The 27,789-nt window shown below is 34.9% G+C and overlaps 1 protein-coding gene across 6 annotated transcripts in view; it reads left to right on the top strand.

Annotated features, from left to right (window-relative positions):
- Positions 1 to 27,789, top strand: part of GSK3B (glycogen synthase kinase 3 beta) — a 242,874-nt gene that overhangs the window by 122,482 nt on the left and 92,603 nt on the right. For all 6 annotated transcript variants that reach the window (XM_001363271.5, XM_001363187.5, XM_056793505.1 and 3 more), the window contains 3 exons: positions 591 to 701; positions 4,283 to 4,413; positions 9,423 to 9,529. In XM_001363271.5, coding sequence (XP_001363308.1) covers positions 591 to 701; positions 4,283 to 4,413; positions 9,423 to 9,529 — 349 coding nt within the window. The remainder of the gene's footprint in view (positions 1 to 590; positions 702 to 4,282; positions 4,414 to 9,422; positions 9,530 to 27,789) is intronic.

The following is a 27,789-nucleotide window of genomic DNA, read 5'->3' as shown; positions in this document are numbered from 1 at the left end:
GCCAAGCCACCAAGACCAAGACGCCAAATGCCACCCAGCACTCCCCATGTTGCTGACAGAGACCAATGTCTTCACGAGCAAGAGACAGAGTGAGAGCTACATCTCCATGAGAGAAAGAGCCACATCCTGCGAAAGAGCCAGAGTCACGTCTCTGTGAAAAGAGTCCGGAGAAAGGAAGAGACGTTAAATATATAGACTCTATTTTTACATCATTTCCTACATCTCACATGTACCAATGTTAGCTTAAGCTTGACAGACCCAGGGGGTCTGTTAGTTGTTTCTTATTTGTCCCTTGATAGCACATGTTGGTCATAGGCCAACCTCCTCAAAATTTAATCCTTAAGTAGGGAAAAAATCTAAAATTCACATCTTCTACCTGCCAGTGACCGTGCTAAAGGCTTGGTAAAAGTCTTGAGGCAAAAATTTGATTGTTAGAATGTAATCTGAATTAATTTTGCATAATTTAATTTCAAATTACAGTGATTTTAAGTAATTAAAATTTTGGATATATGGTATTTGATATGGTAAAGCTTGATTTATTAGACTATTTTTAAAAATAATTATTAATTTTGGTTTTTCTGATTTTTTAGAAAGATGAAGTATATCTTAATCTGGTGCTGGACTACGTTCCTGAAACAGTATACAGAGTTGCCAGACATTATAGTCGGGCCAAACAGACGCTCCCTTTGATCTATGTTAAGGTATGTAAGAAACTTTTAAAGTTTGTTATAACAAAAATATTTTCAGTTCTAGCCCTAGGGCATAGTTTATTTTCTCATCATTTCTTTCCAAAAGAAAAGGATCAAAAATACGAATATAGCAGTACTACTTAATTATCCTATACAAATTTAAATTTGCTTTTTAAAAATACCATTGGCAGATTAATTTGTACCTGCAGCCCAAGTTTAAAAATATAGAGGAATTTTATGACTAGCTTATTTAATTCTTGAAATATGATTTCTGACAATCACACATTTACTTATATTTTATTACTCACAAATGTCACAACTATTCATATTTCTTTAATGTATATTTTCAGAGTGCTTTCCTCATAATAACACTTTGAGGTAAACTCCAATTATTATCTTCATTCTGCAGAGGAGGAAAGTAAAGACCAGAGAGAATAATAATAATAATAATAACTCACAGTTTGCCTAGTGCTTTAAATTATACAAGAACTTGATATTTTATCATTTGGCCTTCATAACAACTGGGCATGAGGTAGGTCCTCTGGTAATCCCATTTCTTTAAATGAAGAAAGTAAACTCCTATCGTAAACAGGCTGGATTTGACCCCAGGTTTTCCTGATTCCAATTCAACATTCTCTCTCCTACATCATGCCATTTCATAACTTATATATATATAAGATCATATAGCTATCCTTTAACATTATATATCACGTTGCCTCTCCATGGTACGGAGACATAATACTTATTCAACCTAACTTATTCAATATAAAAGTATAGGAGTTGATTTTAAACTCATTCTTTCTTTGAGAGCCTTCTTTTAAAGGATATTCACATTAATAACCTCTTTTAGTAGAAAACTCTGATTTTAGACTAAGGTCATTTGGAAAAGCATGCTAAACACTATACTTTTTAAGCTTTTTCTTTTTTAGGAAAGAAAAGTTGATTAACTATAATACAGAAATTAAAATGAAAGGAACTTATACTCAGGCAACTAGTAGAAGTAGAATTTTGTCTGTTGGTTTTTTGTTTTTTTCCCCTGTGTTCTGAAACTCATATAAAGCTGAAAGGTAAATAGTTATCAGAGTTTAAAATTTTACTTTGTGGCTCTTGTCCCAGAATTTTCATTTTTAGCATACACTTAAAATTGTTCATGTTTATACATTCAAGTCCTGAGTGACACATTCATCAGAAGACCTTAGGCAAGTTGCTTATTCTTTCAATGCTCTAGGCAATTCTCTGACATGCTTCAGTCTCTGCAAATTACATTGGAGAGGAAATCAGAGTTCTGAGTGCCCCCCTCCTTCAGTTAAATATTTGTTATTTCCTTTCCCAATCTGATATAATAATAATGATTTTGAATAATTAATTCAACTCAAGGATGTGATTTTGAATAATTAGAACTTAAAATTAAATAAGCATAAGTTTACTTTTAGAACTTAGATCATTCAATGTCACTAATTTTCTCTGATGTGTAGAGGTTCTGATAGAAGCATTCATATTACTGGAATTCTCTCCTAGCTTTTGACTAAAATACAAACATAAAATTTAACTACCTTCCCTTACCCTATTCCCTCCTTAAAAACTGCACAAACTTGTATAAATTTAGAAATCTGGAACTCACCTCATTTTTGTAATCTAAAACTCATTTTGCTTCAGATGTGAGTTTTTCTTAATAGTGTCTGTCCTGGTGTCTAATTACTTTATTATCATATCTTATGTTCTAGAGTGGAATTTAGTGCGAGACTAGACCTATTTAGACAATGTCCATGTAGATTTACTTACAGTATCAAAAAGGTTTTATAAAAGGGTATTGTAGCAAAGAACAACCTTGTGGCTTTCTTCAGTGATCAAACACCAAGTCCTATATGAGTTCTATTCTGATCCTTTCAGTTGTGCTCTTCCCTATCCTTAGAAATCATTTGACATTTACTTTGTATTTTGTATTTATTTATCTGCATTCTTATATTTCTCCAATAGAATATAAGCTTCTTAAAGAGGGGCTTTTTTCATTTTTGTCTTTTATCCCTACTGCCAAGCATGGTGCCTGCCTCAGTGTAAGTATTTACTACATGTTTGTGGAGTAGTTGAATGAATTAAAAGTCAGGCACCAGGGTAGAAAGCTTTTTAACACACTTCAAAAAAAATTTTCAAGGACTTGAATAGAAAAAGTTAAAATCAGTTAAGTATTTCCTTTTTCTTTCTTCAAATGTGGAGAGGAAGAAAATCTAGGGTACAGAATAGGTCTACTGGATAAGAAGTTATTTGAAATAAATGCCTTCTTGAAACTAACCTGTTTTGAACATTATTAAGGAAGTTTCAGACAAAAGAAAAACCATTTAGGACTTCTGTCCTTAATGACACTGATATGATAGAACTGCCAGAAGAATTACTTTAGCAAACTATTAGAGATGAACTCAAGTTTCTTATTTGGATCCTTTTTTTTTAAGGGCAGTGAATGAAAGACCATCTTCAAATATGCCTTAAGATTCAGATTAAAATTCCTTATTTACTAAATGTTACCAAAGTTGTAAAGACCTTGATGACATAAGTCCTACAGCACACCCTCGAAGCCTTCCAGACGTTCAGAGAAATGATGTAGTCAGTGTTGCCCTATTTGTTTCCTTTGTAATATGCTCCTTTTAGTTGAAAATGAAATTTCCTAAGCCTTTTGCCCTCATTAAATAATGTTCTAAAAATCCTTTTTATAGCCATCACACTTTAGAGTTTGGTTTGATACTAGATTGCTAAATAAACTAATGAAATTTAAACAGTGATCTTTATTTCATCATACCTCTTTGAACGAATTAAAAACTGCTAGTCATTCCTGTCAAGATTTACTTTATCTTAGTCAGTATCCTATCAGCAACTTCTAAAGGGACTGCCACAAATGTCATTATTACATCTCACAGAAGGAATTTGTTTAAGGATGGTGCCTGCCTCGCCACCTCAGTGAGATTGTTTTCCAAAGGACAAGCTGCATAGATGGCCAGCAAGTCAGAAAGAGATGCAGGCTAGAGATGCAGACCTCACCCTTGAACATTACTAAAGCAGTTCAGGAGAAAGTATCTCTTCCTGTGTATTCTTTATCTCTCAAGTATTTAAATGTGATATTTTGGGATAAAATGGAGAAAGCTAACAAGGTGAAGCCTCTAGTCTTGGACACCTCTGTAGTATTAGTCACCCATGATGTATGTGGTGGTTTAAAACCCAGTTACCTCTGAATTCTCATCAAGGATGACAGTGATATAGCCCTGGTTAATCAACATTTTGATAAATCATTAATAATCATTAGTAGAGATTCTTAAGTCTCATATCTTGCCCACGTCCAAAAAACCCTGGAAACTTTGGTTCCCAGCAATCTCTAAGCAGTGTTTTATAAAGGCAAATTGATGCTGTGTTAGAAACTGAAGAGGTGTTTATGCATCTAATTACTGAGCTATAAATAGAGAAAAACTTAAGGGAAAAGGTAGGGAACTAATTTTCCCTTAAACTTATTTATCTTGTTTCGTTGTTTACTCATTAATGATGCCTTATATAAGGAACATATATCTGATATAAGGAATGTAATACTTGGTTGTTGTTGTTTTTTTCAGTTGTACATGTATCAACTGTTTCGAAGTTTAGCCTATATCCATTCCTTTGGAATCTGTCATCGGGATATTAAACCACAGAACCTCTTGCTTGATCCTGATACGGCTGTCCTAAAACTTTGTGACTTTGGAAGGTAAGTCCCATCCCCCCTTTTTTAAAAATTTCCACATACCATTCTAATCTTGTTACACATTTAATGAAATAATGTACATAAAACAATCTACAAACTTTAAAGTGTTATGTATATTTCATTTGTTAGTATTTTCATTATGATACACATATATTCATATGGTCATTTTGATCAGTTTGTATACACTATGTCTCTCAACTCATTTTTATCTTAGTTTAGAGATGAGGCCTTTTATTCCTTTTCCTTTCTCTTTCCTACTAGCTCTTCCTTTTCCCTTGCAGCCACTACCTCTATTCCTCACTCTTTCACCTTCTTCCTTGCCATTGACTATAAACCATCACCAGCTCTTCATTTACTTCCTTTTTTTGTCATGGCATCTTTCTGACCTTCAAGCACATCCTTAAAATTTCCTCACCACTTAGTATGTTACCTATGTGCCATCTTTTAATCATCTTAAATTCTTAAAATGAAATCTAGTTTTATGTTTTATTCTGCTAAGAGTTTGTACATCTTGGATAAACACTGAAAATGGAAAATGAGGCAGGCCTAGAGTTGAAGAGGAGGAAGACAGAACCAGATTATATTTGGGGAATCGATTACAACTTTCAGTGATCCCAGACCACTCTGTCATAAAGTCTGTTTTTGTAACAGCAGTTCATTTGCATTGTAACTTTATGAGGTGAGAAAAATAAACAACTACAGTCCCAGAAAAATCAGAATTGCTGGTGACTAAAATTCAATCCATGAGAGACGCTATAACGTTCACAAGAAGTAAATTAACATGCACAAGAAGTCAATTAAAAGACCTCATCAAGGACATGTGTGATTGAAAAAGGCAGTATGATATTCACATAGCAAGAGCCAATCCAGTGATATGTTAAACGTTCTATTGGAAGACTTCTTGTGCCTTGAATAGACACTTCTGTGGGAAATTTTGTGGAAAATGAAATTACATATTATAGGCATAGGTGGGTTGTTTAGTGGAGCAAGTAAGTACTAGGGATCATGGAGTCAGTGAAGCAGCTCTTAAACATTGGACTGATCTCTCCCCAATCTCCAGTTTGCTTTTCTTTGTTGTATTTTTCTCATTCCTTATGATCTTCCAATTCTCTGTTTCTCTAGATTTCCTATAGACACATTCATACCTTCTATTTTCATATTTCTACTTTAAAATACCTCTACAGTGCCCATATCATTTTAACTTGCTCTTTCACCTGGAGAATGTTTTAATGATGCCTTTTTTTTTAAACAAATTATTTTCAGACAGAACTTCTCCCCATGTTGTCCACAAACTAATACAACTATGCAAAAATAGGGTCTGCATCTAACAATGTCTGTGCAGCATTCTTTCTGTGCACTCTCCTACCTCTACCAAGATTAAACTGGTATAGGCATGGCAGCTATTCATAATTTGGCTTCCTTTTAATGTTTTTTTTTTCCTTTTTACATTATTATAATTCTATATATTCTCGTGATTTAGCTACTTCCTTCTTCCATGTTGCTTTGAATTCTTCATATTTATCATTTCCTACTTCACAGTAATATTTTATTATAGTTATGTATTCCAGTTGTTCAGCCATTTTCTAGTTGAATTGTTTCCACTTTGTTTCTAGTTCTTTGCTACCATAAACAGAAATTCTACAAATGTTTTCCAATTATGAACCTTTTTTCTTTAGTTTAGTTTTTTTAGTTCTTTAATTTTAGAGTTGCATATATATACATTAGAGTATGTGTGTATATATATATATATGTATACATACATATACATATATATAAAATTAATACTCCTTCCATATGACTCCTAGAACATATATTTGATTTGGGATCTCTCTCCCTATTGTCTCTTGGAAATTTTCCTGTAACAGATTGATTATATACATAGTACCTAGATCTTGCATCTTCAAAGGGTATCCCCTTTTTGACCTTTCTGATTTCACATTGTCCAAATGTAGGTTTAGTTTACTTCTGAGCTCTTTGATCTCATTACAAGGAAGGTAAAGGATGCTTAACAGGAACTACCGATTAATACCTAAAGCAGTGTTCCTAAATTCTCTTACCCATTCCTTATTTATACTACAAATAGTGCTAAATTAGGTATGAAATAATTTATGAAACTAGATTTTTCATTGTTAAAATATTTTCATAGCAGCAAAATCCTCTATCATTATGTTTTAGGGCATGGAAATAGTTGTAGTATGTTTCATTAGAGTAGAATATAGTATTAAGAATTTTGCCTTTATATTATACTCTCATTTGGGAGATTTTTCGGGGGCAAAACTTTTTTGGACATGGTTTACCTGAACCCAGAGTGAACTAGAAGTAATGAATTGATGATGATGTAAGAAGAGTGGTCAGTGGTGCTGTCTCAGGTATAGGCCAGTCAAAGGAGATTTGGGACCCAGCTAAGAGGAATGACACACTGTTCAGGCTATGGATGCATCCTTCTCATTCCCTGAGAAATGAAGGAGAATTGGGAGCTAACTCCTACTTAAACTAAGAGAAAACCTGCAGTTTATATGTACTAAATTAGTTCTACCTATAAGAATTCACTTTCTAACAACAAAGTATGGTTGTAATGCATTTTTTTTATCAAAGGATTTAATTTTATTGACAGGAAGAAAATTCTGTAATTTCATTGGTGTGGAGATTTCCTAGCATGTAAACTTCCTCTATAAATGTAGATCAGCAATTCATCTCTAAAATAATGTCTTAGACGATTGCCTATAGCATTTAGTTAGGTGAAGCCTGTGTTTTCATAGTGAATGTATTAAAATGAGGGCCTGAATCCACGCCTTCCTGATTTCAAGGCCTGGCTTCTATACAGAGATATTACTATACTATTTTTTAAAATGGGATTTTAATAATTTTTATTATATTCACCCATGATTTCATTTCAGTTCAACCTAAATCTAGTAATCAGTTTTTGTTATTCATTTTGTCAATTCATTGCCTGCCAAGTACAGACCCAGCATTGTGGAGCTATCAAGAGATAATCCTGATCTTTGAACTTTATAATGAAACATATGGCATTAAAGAAGAAAATTACTAGAAAAAAGAATGAAAAGAAGTAATGTTAAAGTATTAAACATTGACTTTAATTTGGATTTCGGGTTCCACTTATGACTTTGATTTATAACTTTAGGTGCTAGGGAGCCCTGAGTACTAATTAGAATGAAAATTGAATGACTCATTGTGAAATGTGCACATTTAAAGGTGAACAGATATTGTGGCATTCCTCCTCAGTTGCCAGAAGCTCAAGCCTGCCCATTTCTTTGCTGTGTCTCCTTACTATTTTTAGGATAAAATACCAGCTCCTCAGCTTGGCATTTATACCCTTCATATTCTAGATACAGCCTAACTTTCTAGATTTATTTCACATTATTCCTTTTCTCCTCTCTCTGGCCAGATTGTAATTGTTGGATTTGCTCTTCCCAGAACTCTTACTCTAGCATTTTGGGATCACTGCTTATCCTGCAAACTTAGAATGGACTGATCTCATCTCACCCTCATAGAATCCTTGTCTTTCTTCTGAGCTCAGCTCAGGCATCATGACTACAGAAAACCTTTCTTTATTATATAGATATTATTACATATAGATATTATAGATTACTTATTATTATTAGATTACTTATAGATATTATTACATATCATGATATTTATTATATCTTCCCTTCCTCACACAGTAAAATGTAAGTTCCTTACTGTACAAGTGTTATTTTTGTTCTCTTTGTATGAAGTTGTATAACCATTCTGTGAGTAGGAATGCTAAGATAGTCTGACGCGGGGGACTTGCACACAACAGGTGTTTAATAATAGAAATAATAATAGAAATACTTCTTTGGATGAATTGGATTAAACATGATTTATTTTCTTAACTCTAGACTGGCTATATTTGAAGCTGTTGAGATTTCTTTAGGCTTTATATAAAGCATACTTAGTCTAGCTGAGTATATTGATGTATACATGTCATACTTGATCTGCTGCCTGACTGTTCTCATTTAACTCTTTTAATTCTGTTGCCTTATGTTCTTTACATACTAATAAAAGATATTAACCTTTGAAAGCAAGGATTTCCAGTCTAATTGTTTTATGTTATATTATGTTTCCGTTTTTTTAGATCATATTTCAAAATATTAATTGTAATTCATCTTGATTCAAAAAAGTAATCCATCTTAATTTTTAAAATATAAGTATTTAAAATATTTAAAATAGTATCTTAATTATATCATTAAATTTAAATATTAGAATTTTTAATTTATTGAATACAGAATGTTAATTTTTTTTTAAATATGAGACTCATTTTGCAGAAGGTATATGATGGGGTTTATTGAACAAAGAAGGCTATGATGTCAAAATTCAGAAAAGACTATGAGCTAAGCTATCACTGTATACAAAGATATAGAATGTGCATATATGAAATTCTATGTGCCAGGGCTTAGGCACTTAAAAAATTCTGTTTCAAATTTTGATTCAAATTTTATTGAGTCTGTCCATGCCATCCTTTAGTTCAAAAGCCAACTTTCAAGATGCTGGCCAATTTTAGACCAGTTTTTCCACTGGGGATAAAAGTGTATATTATTATCTTACCAGAAATAGGGAATTTACGACATTGAAAGAGGTTCTCTTTCTATATTCCTTCCTTCTTCTAGTGTTAAAAAAATTAAAATTCCACAGAATAATCCTTTATATTCTGTATTAATCCATAGCTTGTAACAACAGCATGATGACTTTTAAGATTGCTTTTCTTTAAATCAGTTACATATACAGTTTTGTGATATTTGAAACAAAATATAGGTAGGATTATTTTGATGATTCATCCAGATTTCTTTTTCAGCTATAAAAATATATCTTACCATAACTGACTTTGATTTAAAATGAATTTAAGAGGGCATAAAGCTGATAGACCTGTCTTTATGAATGATAGCCATTTATTCTCTTTATGTACCATAAAGATACAATAATATCTAAAGACAAATATCCAAAGAATAACTGCTTTTTGTTTTTATTACTAGTGCAAAGCAGCTGGTTCGAGGAGAGCCCAATGTTTCCTATATCTGCTCTCGCTACTATAGAGCACCAGAGTTGATCTTTGGAGCAACTGATTACACCTCTAGCATAGGTGAGTATGGAATCTGTAGAAAGTGGTTTCTCTTTGCTCTTCATTGTCTAAATACTTAATGATTTGGCCAGTTTGTCACAATTTCACATAAATGTCAAGAATTGGTATTGGTAAGAACTATTTTCTAATGATCCATTAACATATTTAAGCTAAAAGCAACATGCATTTTTTTAAGCACATACTGTGTGCCAGGCATTGTGCTACGCACTTTACAGATATTCTCATTTTGTCTTCACATAGCACTGGGAGAAAGGTGCTACTATTAAATATAAAGATGAAAGACTTATTAAATAAGGAAACTGAGACAAACAGAGGTTAAATGACCTGTTCAGAATCACCCAGCTAGTAAATATCTGAGGCCAGTTTTGAGCTCAAGTCTTTCTGACTCCAGGCTTATCACTTAATCCACTACATCACTTATTTGCCTTTATTTTGAAAACTTTGGCAAAAAATTTCTGGGGGCAGCTAGGTGGCTAGGAGGATTGAGAGCCAGGCCTAGAGATAGGAGGTCCTAGATTCAAATCTGGCCTCAGACACCTCCTAGCTGTATGACCCTGAGCAAATCACTTAACCCCCATTGCCTAGCCCTTACTATTCTAATGTCTTAGACCCAATATACAGCATTGATTCTACAATGGAAAATAAGGATCTTAAAAACAAATTCTGAATTTAAAATCATTCATCATTTTTCCCAGCAGAGTTATAGTATTTGAACTAGTCTTCATTGAATATAATATACTAATTTAACAAGAGCACCAATTTTTACTCATCTTAAAGGGAGAGAGAAATCAAAGGTTTTTTAGTACTTTATACATACATTTAAAAAATTAATCTTTCCAAACAGTCATATTCTTTTCATTTAAACTTAATATTCTCTTCTAAACTATGAATAGTGCCAGCATGTGATAGCTCATGATCATAGGAGTTTGATATTTGTCTGCTAAAAAAGAAAGGATGACTTCTTGGATAAAAATCAATCTCAATCCCCAACCCAAACAGCTCTCAAATCCAAGAACACTGAGCTCCATTGCTGCCTCTTTGCACCTTTGTCTCCAGCTATTTCCCTAGGGGGACAGCATTGGATACAATCATTGTTGGCTTATGGCATCACTTAAGAGCCAGCTATAATGCCTGATCAACCCAAGGAAAATAACAGCTTTGATAAATCAATTCACTCCCTTACATTTTGTTTATTGCTTAGTGTTGGATGTTCTAGACCAGCGTTCGCAAACCTTTTAGAGATCACATGCCCAGACTATACCTTAAGCTGCCTGTGAGTCTCCTGCATTACCTCAGACAGCAGGGGAAGAAGTGCTTGCATTGGGCAACTGGGCAGAGGGCAAAACATATGAAAAATTTCCTCAGGCTCTATGGAGAGAGAACAGAGAAACCCCCTCTGGTATACTGGGACATGCGTGCCATGTCTCCACCAACATGGTTCTAGGCAATGGAACTGGAAATGAAGAGCTGTATACAGGATAAATTAGAAGTAATCAACAGTGGAAAGATACTATAATGAAAGGGGTTTGGGGAAAACTTCCTGTAGAAAGACTTCTTGTAGAGCAGTGATGGCAAAACTTTTTGGCACGTGTGCCAAAAAGGGCATGCAGAGCCCTTTCTGTGGGCACATCTGCAGTCTCCCAACAGAGTTCATTCCTGGAAAGTCAGAGATACTCAGGGAAGAGCTGTTCCCCTCCTCCTCTCTGTGTACCTGAGGTCATTCCTCTCTTCACCCACCCCTTTGCCAAGCAGCCAATGGGAGTGCTTCCTCTTTCCCCTGTCTAGGGTCTGGGGAGGGGGGTTGCAGGGCACCAGATCTGGGGGGTGGGGTGGGACTATGGCCCAGCACGCCATCTCTAAAAGGTTTGCCATCACTGTTGTAGAGCATGGAATTTTAACTGGGACTTGAAGGGAACATAGAGGCAGAGATGAGGAAAGAGCAATCTAAGTATAGGAGACAGCCAGTGAAAATAACCAGTGCCTAGCAATTGAGTTTCTTCAGTGAGAAACAGTTCGGTGCTAAGTTCGGTGTCAGTGGATTTAACAATACGTGTGTGTGTGTGTGTGTGTGTGTGTGTGTGTGTGTATGTGGTGGGGAGGAGGGGGAGCAAAGTATAAGAAGACTGGAAAGGGCGGGACTAGCAGAGTGGGTGGGCAGGTTATAAACTGACTTTGAATGTTACACAAAGGATTTTATATTTGATCCTAGAGTTGAGGTGATAGGGTTTCACTAGAGTTAATTGAGTAGGGAGGATGTCATGGTGGCACACCTGCTCTTTAGAAAGATAACTTTAACAGCTTAATGAAGAATGTACTCCTTGTGACAGGGAAACTAGCCAAAAGGCTGTTGCTGTAGTTCAGGTGTGAGGTGATCAGGACCTGCAACATCAGGAGAGAAGGGGATATATTCCAGAGATGTTACAAAGGGGAAATCAATAAACATTGACAACAGATTTGATATGGGGCATGAAAGAGTGACATCCTTGATTCCTCATTTACAAGTGTTAAATTTATGGTTGGGCTGAATATTTGATTGGTCGCCAGGGATTTAATTTCTAAATCCAAAAAATAATTACTAAAGTAAAATGGAATTTATGGTAGTTTTTACAATAGAGGAAAGATATTAATGAAGAGAGAAAAGGAGAGAGAGAGAGACAGATAGACAGAGACAGAGTGAGACCGAGCCAGAGACAGAGAGAGAACTCCAGCTTCCTTTGAGCCAGGTAGAAATTCTAAGGTCCCAGCTAGGGGAAAGGAGTCTCAAGACAATGTGCCTTTCCTGGAAGCTCACACCTCCAGAAAGGGCAAGGAAGGAAGTCAGCCTTTACACTCACCACATCATCAGTTCAATCAGCAGATTGTTTTATCAGCCTCAACTCCACTCCAAGTGTGTCTCTTTCAAATTCCCAGAAGAACAACCAACAACAACTCCCAGAAGACCAATCTTGTTTAGGCCCTTATCTCTTTCTTTTAAAGACCTTTTTTCCTTGTGTCACTTCCCCTAGTTCCACTTCTACCAATCACAGCTGACACTTTGCTCTAAGACTGCCCAGAAGGCAGTTAGTTGATTTTAATTTGTTACCCACTATCGCATACGAGGGTCACAGACCTCCCACCTCATGATTAAGTGGGAGATTTATACCCTTGGTGATCAGATCTAACATGGGAAGATCTTCTCACTGTGCTTACATTTGGGGGATTAAATCAACAAATAAGACAGGGGATTACAGTTTCATCTTCACAATCAAGAAAGAGCTAAGTACCTTCATTGTTACAATCAGGGGAGAGCCAAATCCAATCTTCACACAAGTGTGGGTGATTAGATGATAGTGTATCAACAATAAAGGGAAGTTAGGAAAAAGGAATAGTTTGAAGGTTTAAAAATTAGCTCGGTTTTGAAGTTGTTGATTCTAATATGCTTATAAGTGCATCCAGTACAAGAAGTCCAATAGACAATTGAGATGCAATACCAGAGCTCAGTAGAGAGCTTGGGGCTGGAGGAGTAGATTTGAGAATTATTAGCTTAGGAATGACAAATGAATCCATAGTTACTGATGAGATTGCCAAGTGAAATATTATGGAGTGAGAGAACTCTGGGACATCTAAGTTTAGAAACTATGATCTAAATGAACATCCAGCAAAGGATACTGAGAAATAAGTAGATATAAAGAGAACCAGGATAAAGGAGTATTCAAAAAAACTTAGAGAGAGAAAAGAGTATCAATGGGAAGAAAACTGTCAACCAATACAGAGGCAGCAGAGAGTTCAGAAAAGATGAAGATCATTAATAACAACTTTGGAGAAAGCAGGTTCAGTTGAATGATGAGTTTTGAAACTAGACTTTAGAGAGCTAAGGCAATGAGAGGAAAGGAAATGGAAACACTTATTGTAGATGGTCTTTTGAAGTTTATCCACAAAGGGATGATGTAAAAGACAACACCAAGCAGAGATGGAAGGATCAAGTGAGGGTGTTTTCTGGATGAAAGAGATATGGATATGTTTATAAGCTATAGAGAAGCAGTTGGTGGACAAGGAGAAAATTAAGATAAGTGAGAGAATGTGGGCATAATAGAGGGAATAATGAGATGGATTGAGATCATGGTAGATGGATTTACTTTGATTCAGGAGATATACTACATCATGGAGACAGGACAGGGTTAAAGGAGGAGACAGTAGTAGAATATATCTTGGTGATATCAGGGAAAGAAGAGGGAGCTCTCAGCATATGGCTTCAATTTTTCTCAACAAAATATTAGGCAAGGTTCTCAGTTGAGGAAAGTTGGGGAAGAGGGAATCTTGGAGGTTTAAGAAAGGATGAAGAAGTTTGGGAGATCCACTGTGATGAGTAGGATAGTCAGTTAATTAGGGAGATCGAAAAGTCCTCATGGCTTGTAGTGAACTCAGGCAGTACTTTCACAATTTGGGACTAGTTTAGAGTGATTTTTAGAAACCATCTAAAATTCTAGGATTTGTTTTGAAGCTATGTTATCTGTTACACAATTGTCCATCTTGGAATCATATTTTAACTCCATTTGAATGGAATGTGACCAATATTAACTCCAAAAGAACTACACATGAATCCATATTTCACTAATGATTACCTAGTAACTAAGTTAAACCAGTTTTAAAATTTGTCACAGCAATATAGGTAGACTAGACTCAAATGATGGTTTTGGCCATATGGAATGAACATAAAATTAGAAAGCATTGCCTGGCTTTTTGTGGTGGCAAAAAAAAATGGAAACTGGGGGGATGTCCTTGATTGGGGAATGGCTAAACAAATTATGGTATATGATGGTGATGGAATACTATTGTGCTATAAGGAATGATGAACCACTTGATTTCAGAAAGAACTGGAAAGACCTAAATGAACTGATGCAGAGTGAAATAAACAGAACCAGGAGAACATTATACTCAGTAACTGAAACATTGTTGGACAATAAAATGTTATTAGACTTCGCTACTGGCAACAATACATTGATCCAAGACAATTCTGAGGGACTTATGAAAAAGAATACTGTCCACATCCAGAGAACTGTTGGAGTAGAAATGCAGAAGAAAATATGGTTTATCACTTGTTTGATTTGAGGTTTTGGTTTCATAAGATTACTCTCTTAAAAATAATGAATAATATGGAAATAAATTTTGAGTGATAATACATGTATAACCCAGTGGAATTGCTTGTCAATTCCTGGGGAGAGGGGAGGGAGACAATGTGAATCAAGTAACCCTGGAAAATTTATATGTAAATTTGTTACTGGTATAAAATAAAGGGGGAAAAAAAGATTGCCTGAGAAACTATCAAAAGGTACAAAGATAGAATGGAAATAGCACTGGCCTTAAAATTGGAAGTCTTAAACTCAGTTCCTAGGTCAAACACTAAATAACTTTCTGACTACTAAAAGTGATGAACCTCAGTTTCCCTCTCTATAAAATTGATTTAATAACATTTATTTTGCCTTTTTGATAGTGTTGTTGAAAAGATAGTGTTTTGTAAACTTAGAAGTGCTGTGTTAAATTGAACTATTATTAAAACAAGGGAATGAAATGGCTTTTTTTTTTTAAGCCATACCTTCCTCTTAGAATCAATACCGCATATCAGTTCCAAGGCAAAAGAGCAGTAAAGGTTAGGCAATTGAGGTTAAGTGACTTGCTCAGAGCCACACAGCTAAGAAGTGTCTGAGGCTAGAATTAAACCTATGACCTCCGGTCTCCAGGCTTGACTCTTTATCCACTGAACCATCTAGCTGTCTCTAAATGGTCTTTAAAGATCTTTTCTTGCACTAAAATTTTTTTTTTTAAACCCTTACCTTCCGTCTTGGAATCAATACTGTGTATTGGCTCCAAGGCAGAAGAGTGGTAAGGGCTAGGCAATGGGGGTCAAGTGACTTGCCCAGGGTCACACAGCTGGGAAGTGTCTGAGGTCAGATTTGAACCTAGGACCTCCCGTCTCTAGGCCTGACTCTCAATCTAAAATTTTTTGATGATCTTTGAATTCCGAAGATATAAATTGTCAGCAAAAAATAGCATGGACAACAGCATGTTTCTAGTTGTAAACAGTCTGCCTACATATAATAGCTGGGGCTTCTATCCTTGAAAAATCTCTCAAGTGACATTTCCTATAATTCAAAAAGATTCAGTGATTTCTGTGCTTTATCATATATTTCCAGCAAGGATCGCAGTTTTAGTGAAAAGATGGTAATCAGCTTCTTCTGGGTGGGGGGTAACCAACAAAAGAGAAGGCCAGGATACTGACAAATAATCGTATTATTATGCACAAAATTCAGAGAAGTACCTACAGATCAACAGAAATAGAAGTACAGATAAATAAATGCCATAGCTATGTTAATACAAAACCCTAAGCAGAAAAGTACACCCATTTGATGTTTATAAATATGCACACATTTTCCCAGTGATGTTTATTGATCTCTTTCTATTCTAATATTCTCCCTGATTGTCTTTGTGACAACTTACATGTTACTTTTAAGATCATTAACAGTTTAGAGCTTTAGGAGATGTTGAAAAATACCTTTCCTAAACAGGAATTGAATACACATTGGTTACATACCACCATTCTATATAATCAGTTGGTAATTAATTACCACCCACAGGAGTCCTGAAGTACGTATATACCCACACAAATCTCTACTCACAGAAGCATATGCATGCAGAGACTCATCCTTATAGACACATAACATAAACGAGGGTGCACAGAGAACACATGAAACTCATCACTCCCCTTGATTTCCAGTAATGGGCCTATACTTTAATGGAACAAAACAGTGCAAGAATCCCACTTTCTAGCATGGTGCTGGGAGACTTCAGCAAAAACCCTGGGACCAAAAGCCTGAATTAGGAAGACATGGGAAAGGGGCATATGACATATAAAGTAAGCTTATGTCAAGAATTTTTTTCAGCCAAATGGATTTCAGATGCACGCCTCCTAACATCAATATGCATTTTATGCTCTCCATATTACTAACTACAGATACCTAATTATAGTTCTAAAATTGGTAAGGCACTGTCTGACAATCAGCAAATAATGCCATGACCCTTAAAGAACTTAGTGGTTAGGGTACTTAAAAGAGAGTTAGTACGTATGTTGAAATCTCCTTCCTACTATAAGCTTTGGAGACTAGAGAAAAACTGTACCCCAGGAACTGAACTCATTGAGGAAGGAAAAGGAAGTTTCCTGGAGTTTTGTAGACAACAGCTACCAAGATTTTGAGTGAATGGTAGATGTGAATTGCATGAAACTCTGAGGAAAAAAGGCTACTGAATGATAGAGAAAAGGGAAGAAACTGGAAGGTGGGTGGAAGAAACTGGAAGGAGGATGGGAAGGAATGAGGAGCAAGGATCATTCTAATTTCCCTGTCTTACCCATTGATCCAAAGGAAATGAGTGAAAATACAGACAGTACTGGAAAGGGTAACACAGGAGGCTGTTTTAGTGATTCCTAAAAGATAGGAATGGGGGAGAAAAGGATTTAGACTGAAGTACAAAGTTACCTTTGGAACAAGGCATTCCAGTGGGCACAATGAAAGGTGAGAAGTGGCATTTGGTTGGAAATTTGGAGTTGAAGGGTATAGAAATAAGGATAGTGAAATTATAGTGGTTTATCATTTTTTTAAAATAGTCTTTAGACTTCCAAAAGGAAATTAAGTGTACTTTAGAATCATTAAAGTTAGAAGATAAGATATTTCTTAGATATAATGCAGAAAAAAAGTGTTTCTTTTGGAACACAATAAATAATTTAGGTGTACAATGCAATAATTGTTAAACTTACATGCATATACATGTTCTGGTGTCTTTATTAATTTAAAAATGTTTGAATTAATTAAAATTAGTTTCCTTATTTTATAGTATGGTAATTTCATCTGTTATAGATTGGGTTTAAGGATATGTAGAGTTCTACAGATCATTAAATTTAGAATTCTTAATTTTGCCAAACTTAAAACAAATTTTTATAACATAGATAAATGTTTTGGTAGCTAAACTTGCTGGACACCTGTGCTGTTTATTTAATTGAATTAAAAATAGAAGTTTAAATTCCATTTGATATTTTACATATTTTTGAAAAAAATGTGTCAACCTTTTGATGAAAAAATAGGAAGCCTTAAGGACCACTGGCCCATGGAAAAAAAACTAAAATACACAAATAAAATGAAGTTTACTCTCAAAATAATTTTTCAGTCACAAATATTTTATTTTCACAATTACATGTAATAACAAATTTCAGCATAAGTTTTCTGAAGTTATAAAAATCAAAATTGCTTCTCTTCCTCCCTTCCTTTCCCCCTCCTTTAGAGATGATAAGCAATTTGATCTGGATTATATATGTATTATCATGCAAAACATACTTCCATACTGCTCATTGTAATAAGAGAATACTCATATAAAATCAAAACCCCCAAATCATAAATAATCTAACATGAAAAATAGTATGCTTTGATTTGCATCCAACTCCAAAAGTTCTTTCTCTGGAGATGGCTTATATTCTTTGTCCTAAGTCCTTCAGAATTATATTGGATCACTGTATTACTGAGAGTAGTCTGTACTGAGAGTGTAGACAGTACTGAGAGTGATCATTGTACAGTATTGATGTTACTATATACGGTATTCTTCTAGTTCTGCTTTAAATGTAAATTTTCTTGAGGAAATATAAAATATTTATCTCATTAGATATAGGAAATATGGAACCATAATAATGAGAGCTAGAGGGAGACAGTAAAATTCATCTCATTCAAACCCTCATTTAATAGGTGATAAATCTAAGATCCTAGAAGGTTAAGTAACTTGGTAACTCATTAAGTAGTAGAACTGAGATTCAAACTGAATTCAAAGTTCTTTCTATTCTATTATGTTACTCTCTTATCAGACTTCATTGAATAATGAAATATGTGACATATTAGCCCTAGGGAAGGAAAGGGATATTGAGATTAAGATGGGAATCATGAAGATAAAAGGTCTAGAGGACAGAGAGAAAAAATAGGACCAAATAAAATGTCAGAAATAGTTTGAGTAAAGAAAAGGTATCATCAGCAGAAAGAAAAGAATTAGAAGAAGAAAGGTGTTTAGAAAGGGAGACTATCATAGAGAAGAGGAAAAGTATTCATTTCTTCCACTTTTCTGCAGCTCTTCAGTCTGCTGTCTCAAATTTCAGGCTCCCTTGAGACCTTTGGTTGGTCAAAATTCCCTTCTTATTTCTGTTCTTGCATTTCCTTAAGTGCCAACTCTGTGATTCACCAAGTTTTACTGTTTCCTAGTCTTCTCTTCCTGGAAAGCCTGGGTGGGGGTGGGGGTAGGAGTTAGGGGCAACAGGGTGGTATCTCCATCTTTACTTTTATTCAGCTGTTCACAGTTTTGTTTAATGATCTTAATGGCATTTAGCAGCTCCAACAGTGCTTTTTGTATTGTTGTATTTAGCAGCTTTTTAGAAGAATTTCCAGCTATGATGAACCTAAACCAAGGCTTATCTTTAACTCTAACCCTAATCCTAATTTCTGCTGTTGGTTATTTTATGAAATTGATATCCCCTGGGTGGGATATCCCCATACTCTATATGGTTATTTTCAAAGGTCCTAGAGTTCTAACATCATAAAACATCACTCATACAGTTATGCCACTAAAATCTAGTATGACACAAAATAGCGAGAAATGTGGGCAGAGCAGTTGCTCTAAGTCTCAATTGAGGGATAATTTGATCTGCCTCTATAATGTATATTCAGGTCAAAAAGTAAATATTTAATGCCTGCTTTATATGTTTCAACAGTGTGTTAAATGCTTTGAAGAAAAAAAGAAGAAAAATAGCATGTAGTTCCTTTGGGTGAGCTTAATATTAGGGAAGTAAAATATAATTATCTGTGAAATTAGTGGTGGGTGTGTGTGTGTGTGTGTGTGTGTGTTACATGCTGTAATTAGCATGGGAATTAAAGAAGAACTAGATGGATGTGGTCTTGAGCAGCCAAGGAAGTTTTCATGTAGGAGATAGGACCAATCCAGCCTGTGAAGGAAGGCATTTCTACTCTAAATTCAGAAGATAAGTATTAAAAGCTTCACTATATATATATATGTTTTTTTTTTAAACCCTTGCCTTCCGTCTTGGAATCAATGCTGTGTATTGGCTCCAAGGCAGAAGAGTGGTAAGGGCTAGGCAATGGGGGTCAAGTGGCTTGCCCAGGGTCACAAAGCTGGGAAGTGTCTGAGGCCAGATTTGAACCTAGGACCTCCCATCTCTAGGTCTGGCTCTCAATCCACCGAGCCACCCAGCTGCCCCCTCACTAGATATATTTTAACTGGATCTTTGGCAAATGTTGTGTGTCCCAGAAGGATAAAACTTAAAAGTCTCAATTAAAAATCTTTATCAAGATGGAGAAAAAATTATCAAATCTATTTGACATGTCAAGTCAATAAGCATGTATTAAGTGCTTACTGTGTGCATTATAAGTGCTAGAAATAGAAAGGCAAAAACAGTCCCTTTTCCTCCTCAGTGAACTCATGTTCTAATGAGGGAGTCAATTTTCAAACAATTGCGTTATGTACAAGATGTATACAGGATATATAGAAGCAGCAGGTGGCATAAGTAGATGGGGTGCTGAGTAGAGTCAGGAAAAACTGCAGCCTAATGCAACCTTAGACACTTATTAGTTGGCTGAGCCAGAGCAAACACTTAACCTCTGTTTGCCTTAGTTTTCCCCAATTATAAAGTGGGAATAACAATATCCTGTACTTACCAGAATTGTTGTGAGGTTCAAATGAAATAATATTTGTAAAATTCTTACTTAGCACAATGCCTGGCACATATTAGAAGATTAACAGATGTTTATTTCCTTCCTTCTTTAGAAATTGGAGGTGTTCTTAGAAAGAAGTAACTAGCATTGGAAAGGGAATCCTGGGGAGGGAAGGGAATAGAAAATAGGAAAGGGGACTTTTAGAAGATTGGAAGTTAAGAGATATATCGTCAGTGAAAAGAGACACATTGGAGTGTTATGTACAAGTGTTATGTATAATAAATAAATCGCTGTGTAGAGGAAATAAAAGAATCCTGAATCCTGAAAAGTTAGGAAAGGAACAGGTTATGAAGGATTTTAAAAGCCAAAAATATAACTTTCAACAGTAACAAGGAAGTGTTTTAGTTTTATATTCAATTCTTGCTTAGTTACCACCTTTGCCTCCTATACCTTTGAGAGACAGTGTGGTATTGGGCCTTCTCCTATGAAATTGACTAATTGGCAGTCCCTGTGTTAATCACTTAAGCCCTCTGAGCCATCATCTAGAAAATGCTCATGATAATAACTATAAGAATGTTACAAGATTGTTATTAGAAATAAATAAGATACATAACATAGTTATAAAAGCTTTGCAAATTGTAGCACCGTATTAATGTTAATTTTTAAAGTTGTCCTAAAAATCTTTACAATAGATCAGACACAAACTATAACCTATCTGCCAAATCCCCAAAATTAATAATGGTTTTTACATTTTTTTAAATTCTAAAATGTATGAAACAAGCATTTCCATATACAAAGAAAAAGAAGATTGTCCATAAATGAAATCACAATCTCTTATTTTTTAGCTTACTTTTCTTCATATCTACATAATAAATCCTGTCCACAATTGTCCCTGACCCTTCCTGCATCACAGAGGGTAATGTCCAGAAGATTTAATGCATACATGCAAATTAAGTCTACTATGTTTTACCTTTCAGTTTGCTTTCTAGAGATATTATTCCAAATTTATTCTTCCAGCATTAATTCCATGGTTATGTATAATATTCTGCTGGTTCTACTCATTTCACTGTTCATTATCTTGTGTAGTTCTTTTCAGGTTTTTTGAAAATCAGTTTGCTCATCATTTCTTATGGTACCTAGTACTCTATCACAATCCTACCACAATTTGTTTATGATTCTGTCAGGTGATGGGCATTCTCTCAGTTTCAAATTCTTTGCCACCACAAAAGAGAGCTGCTATATTTTGGAACATATCATTTCTTTCCCTTTTTCCCTGATCTCCGTGGGAAACAGATGTAGCAGTACTATTGCTAAGTCTAAGGTTTTTATAATTCTCTGGATATAATTCCAAATTGCTCTCCAAAATGGTTGGATCAGTTCATAGCTTCACCAAGTTATAGTATTGTCCCCATGTTTCCACATCCCCTTCAACAGTTGTCATTTTGTCATTTGGTTTTTATATTTTTAAATACTTTTTTCTTGTATTTAAAAATGCAAATACCATTCTTAGCTTAGGGCTAGCAGGCCCTTAGGCTTTACATGCTATAGATGAACTATTCTATAAAAGACTGAAATCCACCTCATAGTGTATAGATTTTCAAAGTAGAAACTTGGTTTATAGGACATTCATAATTTTAAAATATTCTATTTTTATGGTAATTATACACAATTTTATTTTTACATTTGGGAGAAAAACACTTGATATACATGACACTGTATATTGTTATTTTATAGGATTTGAAGATCATAGCCCCTCTATTGAAACAACTTTCAGTCTTATGCAAATCATTTTAATCTATCCACTCTTACTTTTACAGCTTAGGAAATAGAACTATTTTTTTCTTATGTATTATTAGAAAAATGTTTTGTTGCTTTAAATAAACTTATTTCAAGCTTAGATTATTTATATTGAGAACCTACTGTGTGTTTAAGGTTCTGTGGGAGTTACTAAAGAAGAATAAAACATGAGAGATTATGGAGCATACAGAGAGGACTAGAACCTGTAGTGTGAAGATTTTTGCCAGACCCTTTTCAAGACACATTTGGTATCTTTCACCCAGCTAACACCTGTGGTTCCAAGAAATTGTGACATTCAAAATGGCTACACCTTAATAAAACCATCTTGGCAGATGAATTAAATCAAGTTGAGAATAGATAATAGGCCTCAAACCTGTCTCAAACCTGGGGACATTTACCCCAAGCATATATGTAGATTTTTCCAGTGGAATGGGTGGATGAGAACAATTTCTTTGAGCAGTCATGAAGATGGCTGGCGCCATTACCTTGGAGTTCTTAGAAACTGGTGAGACAGTAACAATACCAAGAACGTGCACTGCATTTTAGGCCATTGCCATTCATTCTGACTACATCCTGCCACTGGACTTCAGTGATTTTGGAAGGGAGAATGAAGTTCATGACTTTGTGCATCTTTTACATCCAACTCACATACAAGTCAGGGCATCACCCTGTGATGTTATTAGTCTTCTTTGAAATAGGTGGTGTGTATAATCTATGACCTCAGCCTTAAATGATCCATTACAGTCTTGTTGAAGAAATAAATAACATAAGTTATAAGAAGATAGTTTGTTAGGACCCAGATTATCAAAACAAACAATGACTTTATGTGAGGAAAAACTGACTTATCAATAAAAAACTATCAAATATCTACAACCTATCCATAGGGTACAATGGGCTTCATGGAGGTAAGTTTTATGTCATACTAAGGATTTATTAGAAAAACAAAGAAAGTGAACAAGACTTCATAGGGATGTCTCCATGAAGAGAGTATATTTTTGAGTTTATTTTAGAGGATTATAGAAAATAGAACTGGACAGATTATATTTTGGGAAATCCTGAATGTTAGGCTAAAAAATTCAATATAGGAAGTTGTCGATCTTGTTTCTATCATGGTTCACTGAATGCCAGAGAGAAAAATATCTAACGGTCAAAAAATACAGTGAGATTCAATTTGGATGTGGGTTTTTAAAAATTCTCTTACAAGAATAGAAGACAAAATTATATTCAGTAAATACATCAAATATTAAGTATTTCCCTTCTGTGTTATGGTCAGATATACATGGAGACACAGTAACATAGATAAAATTAGATCTACTACATCTAGGCAACATCTGAAGTTATACATCACTGTTATATAGCCAGGAAAAGGCAGCCATTAAGCATTTTCTGTAAGTCCTACTGTATAAGCTTCAGCTCGAGTTCTTCATACCTCATAAAACTTCTATCTTCATTCATCTATTTTTTCCTTTTCATCTTAGAGGAAGAATTATTCTTGCTCTTTGCCAACACTAAATCCACACCCTCCAGGACAGATCTTGATTATGTAATTTCATTAAGAGGGCAGGAAGAAAAAGGATGGCAAAAAAAAGTAGACTACAAGGAGACTATAGTGTAAAAATAGAAATGAAATGGAGTGAAAGGATAGAATTATTTTCAAAAGAAGAAAAGCAAACTCAAGATATGACAGATACTCTCCGAATCACTAATAATAAGAGAACAGAAGAAAACTTTGTGATTTATCTCATAACCATCAAACTGCTAAAGATGTTGAGGACTAGTCAGTGGTGGAAAGGTGATAGGAAGAAAGGTCCACTAATACTCATGTCATATTAGTACTGAATTATTTCAATTACTCTGGAAAAGAATTTGTAATTATATGAGAAAAGTTACTAAACCACATGACCTAGCAATCTCACTACTGGGATTATCTTTTAAATGAAGAGAGAGAGAACATTGACAAAAAGACTTCATATGTAACCAAATATTCATGGTATTGTTTTTTAATGATAGCAAAAATATGAAAATTCTCTTCCCCATCAGTTGAAGAATAGCTGAACAAAACATGGTATATAAGTGTAATGGAATATTACTTTATCATAAGGACACAAAAATATGAGAAATTCAGACAAATATAGTAATACATGTCTGAATTTGAACAGAGTAAAGAAAACATAAGCAAGAGAGAAGAGTATACTGCAATGTATGATGAATATGTTTAAAGTAATGTAAATGAAAACACTAAAAGGTATCTGAAATGAGTTTAAATGCCATAATTCCATAGGACATATGAAGACAACAAAAGCAAAAACAGCCCCTGCCCTCAGGGAATGGAAGGAAGGGAGGAAGGGAAGAAAACACTTAATATATGCCAGGCACTATGCTGAGCACTTTACAACAAACCTGAGAGTTAGGTGCTATAATTATCCCCATTTTTCAGTTGAGGAATCTGAGGAAGACAGAGGTTTTGCCTAGGGTCAAATAACTAGTGTCTGAGGCAGAATTTAAGCTCATATGCTTTCCTGATTCCAGACCAAGTGCTCTATCCATTGATCCAGTGGGGAAGACAAACAGTTGTAGAAGACAGGTGGAAAGCAATCTCAAAAAGGCATTGATATTTGAAGAGAGCAAGAAACTTTTAAAAACTTTTTTCTGTTATGAGGAGCAGGGGAGAACTAGTTTATCAAAAAAAGTTTCATACTGTAGCCAGTAAAAGTCATGGGGATTGGGAGTATCTAAATGGAAGAAGTGATTGATTCTTTAAAAGAATGTGGACAAACCAGACTGAAAGGAGTTGAGAAAGGAAAGGAGTGGGTGGTGACAAAGTAAAGGGATCAGAATAGACTGTTTTTGGAATGTTTGACAATGAAAGGAAAAAGAGACTGAAATAGAGCAAGAAGGCAAACAGAATCATAAAAATCCAGAGTGGAAAGCACATCTAGAAGAGGGTGATCAGCAGGGTCAATGCAGCAAATAGTTCAAGAAAGAGGAGAACTAAGAAAAGATCATCAGACTTGGCAATTGATTTGTTAAATACCTAGGCAGCATGGTTGTAAGACTTCCTCCAGCTGCATTTAGCAGCTCATTAGTAGCAGTGGAAGAGGCAGATGGTAGGAGTAATCCAGGAATGAGGTTTGGCAAGAGATGAGTAGTGAGAGAAATTGTTATTTGTCCAAAATTACATGGGAACTAGGAGAGCTGTAGCTCAGTGTTCATGGGTCAGGAGCAAAAATTGTGTGATTGAAGATTCCACCTTTCAAGATGCCAGTTACTTTAAGCTCCTAAATTCAAGTGCAGTGTATCCTAGGCAATACAAATCCTTCTTTCATAAAAAAGGAATGGCTTCCTGGGAATTTTTGTTTGTTTTGAGAATTGAAAGGGAATGGAGAAGAGGGGGTAAAACTCAACACCCAGGTTAACTTATTAAACTCACTACAGCAGAACAGTCTACCAAATTAAAGAGAAGTCTACATTCCACTTACAAGAGGTCATTCAGATGGCTACCATGATAGCATGATAGCACTGGGCTATTGTGTATAAGGAAAAGGAACTAATTGGGTACCCTTTGAAGACAGGCCAGTACTAACCTATGTGTAACACTGAGTTCATCTGAGGATCTATGTAATGTTCAAATTCTAGATGGTGTTGAAGTTTTCTTGACTAGTAAGAGCTCATCTACATTTGCTTATAGTCTATAAGATGTTGCTACTAAACATTTATTTGTTAAATAGTACAAATCTATCTTTTTAATTTGGTTGATTCTTTTATTCAAGAGGGACATTCATTGCAAATGTCATATTTCCAAAGAAATAAATTTTAGTTATTAGATATCAGGGCATCATTCTTTAGAAGACTCTTGAATAACTGCCTTCTATAAAAAGGCTGAGTTAGCAAGACTGAGAGAACTGTTTCCTGAGGCAAGATATTGTATGTTTCTGCTTTGGAACATAGAGCCCACATTTCTAATGCCCTTCTTTTTTCTTTTTAATTTATTTATTGTTTTTAAACCCTTACCTTCCGTCTTGGAATCAATACTGTATATTGGTTCCAAGGCAGAAGAGTGGTAAGGGCTAGGCAATGGGGGTCAAGTGACTTGCCAAGGGTCACACAACTGGGAAGTGTCTGATGCCAGATTTGAACCTAGGACCTCCCGTCTCTAGGCATGGCTCTCAATTCACTCTAAAGCCCTTCTTTAAAAAAAAAGTTCAAATCTGCCCCCAGATTTCCCAGCTGTGTGACCCTGGGCAAGTCACTTCACCCCCATTGCCTAGCCCTTACCACTCTTCTGCCTTGGAACCAATACACAGTATTGAATCTAAGACGGAAGGTAAGGATTTAAAAAAAAAATGAATTAAGCAGCTGATATCAGTTCTCTGTGTAGGCATGGTCATTAAGTTTTTCTTTAATTCCCATGCATTATGGGTTTGGAAGACTTCCACTGGGTAGGGTTGGCAAATGGGTTTCTAAGAGTTTTCCTTGAGCTGGAAACAATAGCAGCTGTTATCTTAAAAAAATAAAATAAAAGTTGTTCCCTTTCTCTACAGTTTATTAAACTGACAATAAAGGCTTCTTCACTTTCAGATCTTCTACAAACTCTTTGACATTATTCTCACTTATGATTTAAATAAATCCATTTAGAGGTGGTTTACTTAATCTTTTTCATACTTTTCATTTTTGCCCCTCCAATTTCAAGAACAGTTTTCACTACTCTACATGGTTATTTTTTCCATTTACTTCACTTCCCATAACTCTGTTGGTATCTTTCAAACAATCATTAAAAAGGAACAGTTCACTAGTTCAAAATTTAAATCAATGGAAACTCATATGAGATAGATAAAGCACATAAGAGAGCTAGATCTAAGTTTTACTTATTAAAATATTCCTTGTCCAGACCTTCTTCCCCCAAAATTACCTTGTACTAATTTTGAATATATTTTATATTTTCCAATAATATGTGTGCAATTTTGTTTTCCTAAAACATGTAAACATGAAGATAAGAACTAGCGTAGAGATCACTGACAAACTTAAAAGTACATTAAAATCTCAATAAACCAGAGTTCAGATAGCCAGAAATTTTACTTAATTTATACAAATTACTTTACTTAACCTATACAAATTTGGGGGAGTATGTTACAAGTGACAAGAATACTGACATGAATTTCCTAGGTTATCTTAGCCGAGTCAAGGTCGATTAAGGCCAGTCTCTTATAGTTTTTTTTATATGTCTAGCATTATGTATTGAGAATTGAGATATAAAATTCCCCAGTCGATAACAAAAAATAAATAAAAATTATGCTAAATCCTAAAATTGAAGCTATATTTTTTTAAAGTTGTGGGTTTGTTTGTTTGTTTGTTTACAATAAGAATGAACACACACATCCCCAATATGTGCACGATACTGGTTGGAGATAAAAGGCCATGTTGAAGAATATCAGGTGATAGAGGGACAAATAGAAAGAGTGGCTCAGAATGCATGAAATCTTTCTGAGTAGCAACACAATAAGTGACCTTAATGTCATGAACATATATGTGGAGGAGCTGTCATTATGAATTAAAGATATAGGATGATACACTGAAAACTTCACTGAACTAGGATTTAGGAAACCTGAGTTCTTTTTCCAAATCTTCCATGAACTATGTCTCAGAATAAGTTATTTAACAATAATAATAATAGTAGCTAATGTTTATAACACTGAGTTTCGTAAAGTGGCTCCTCATATGTAAAGTGAAAGTGCT

Source organism: Monodelphis domestica, chromosome 4 (genome assembly GCF_027887165.1).
Source record: "Monodelphis domestica isolate mMonDom1 chromosome 4, mMonDom1.pri, whole genome shotgun sequence".
Classification (NCBI taxonomy): Eukaryota; Metazoa; Chordata; class Mammalia; order Didelphimorphia; family Didelphidae; genus Monodelphis; species Monodelphis domestica.
This window is presented reverse-complemented; position numbering and strand designations above follow the sequence as displayed.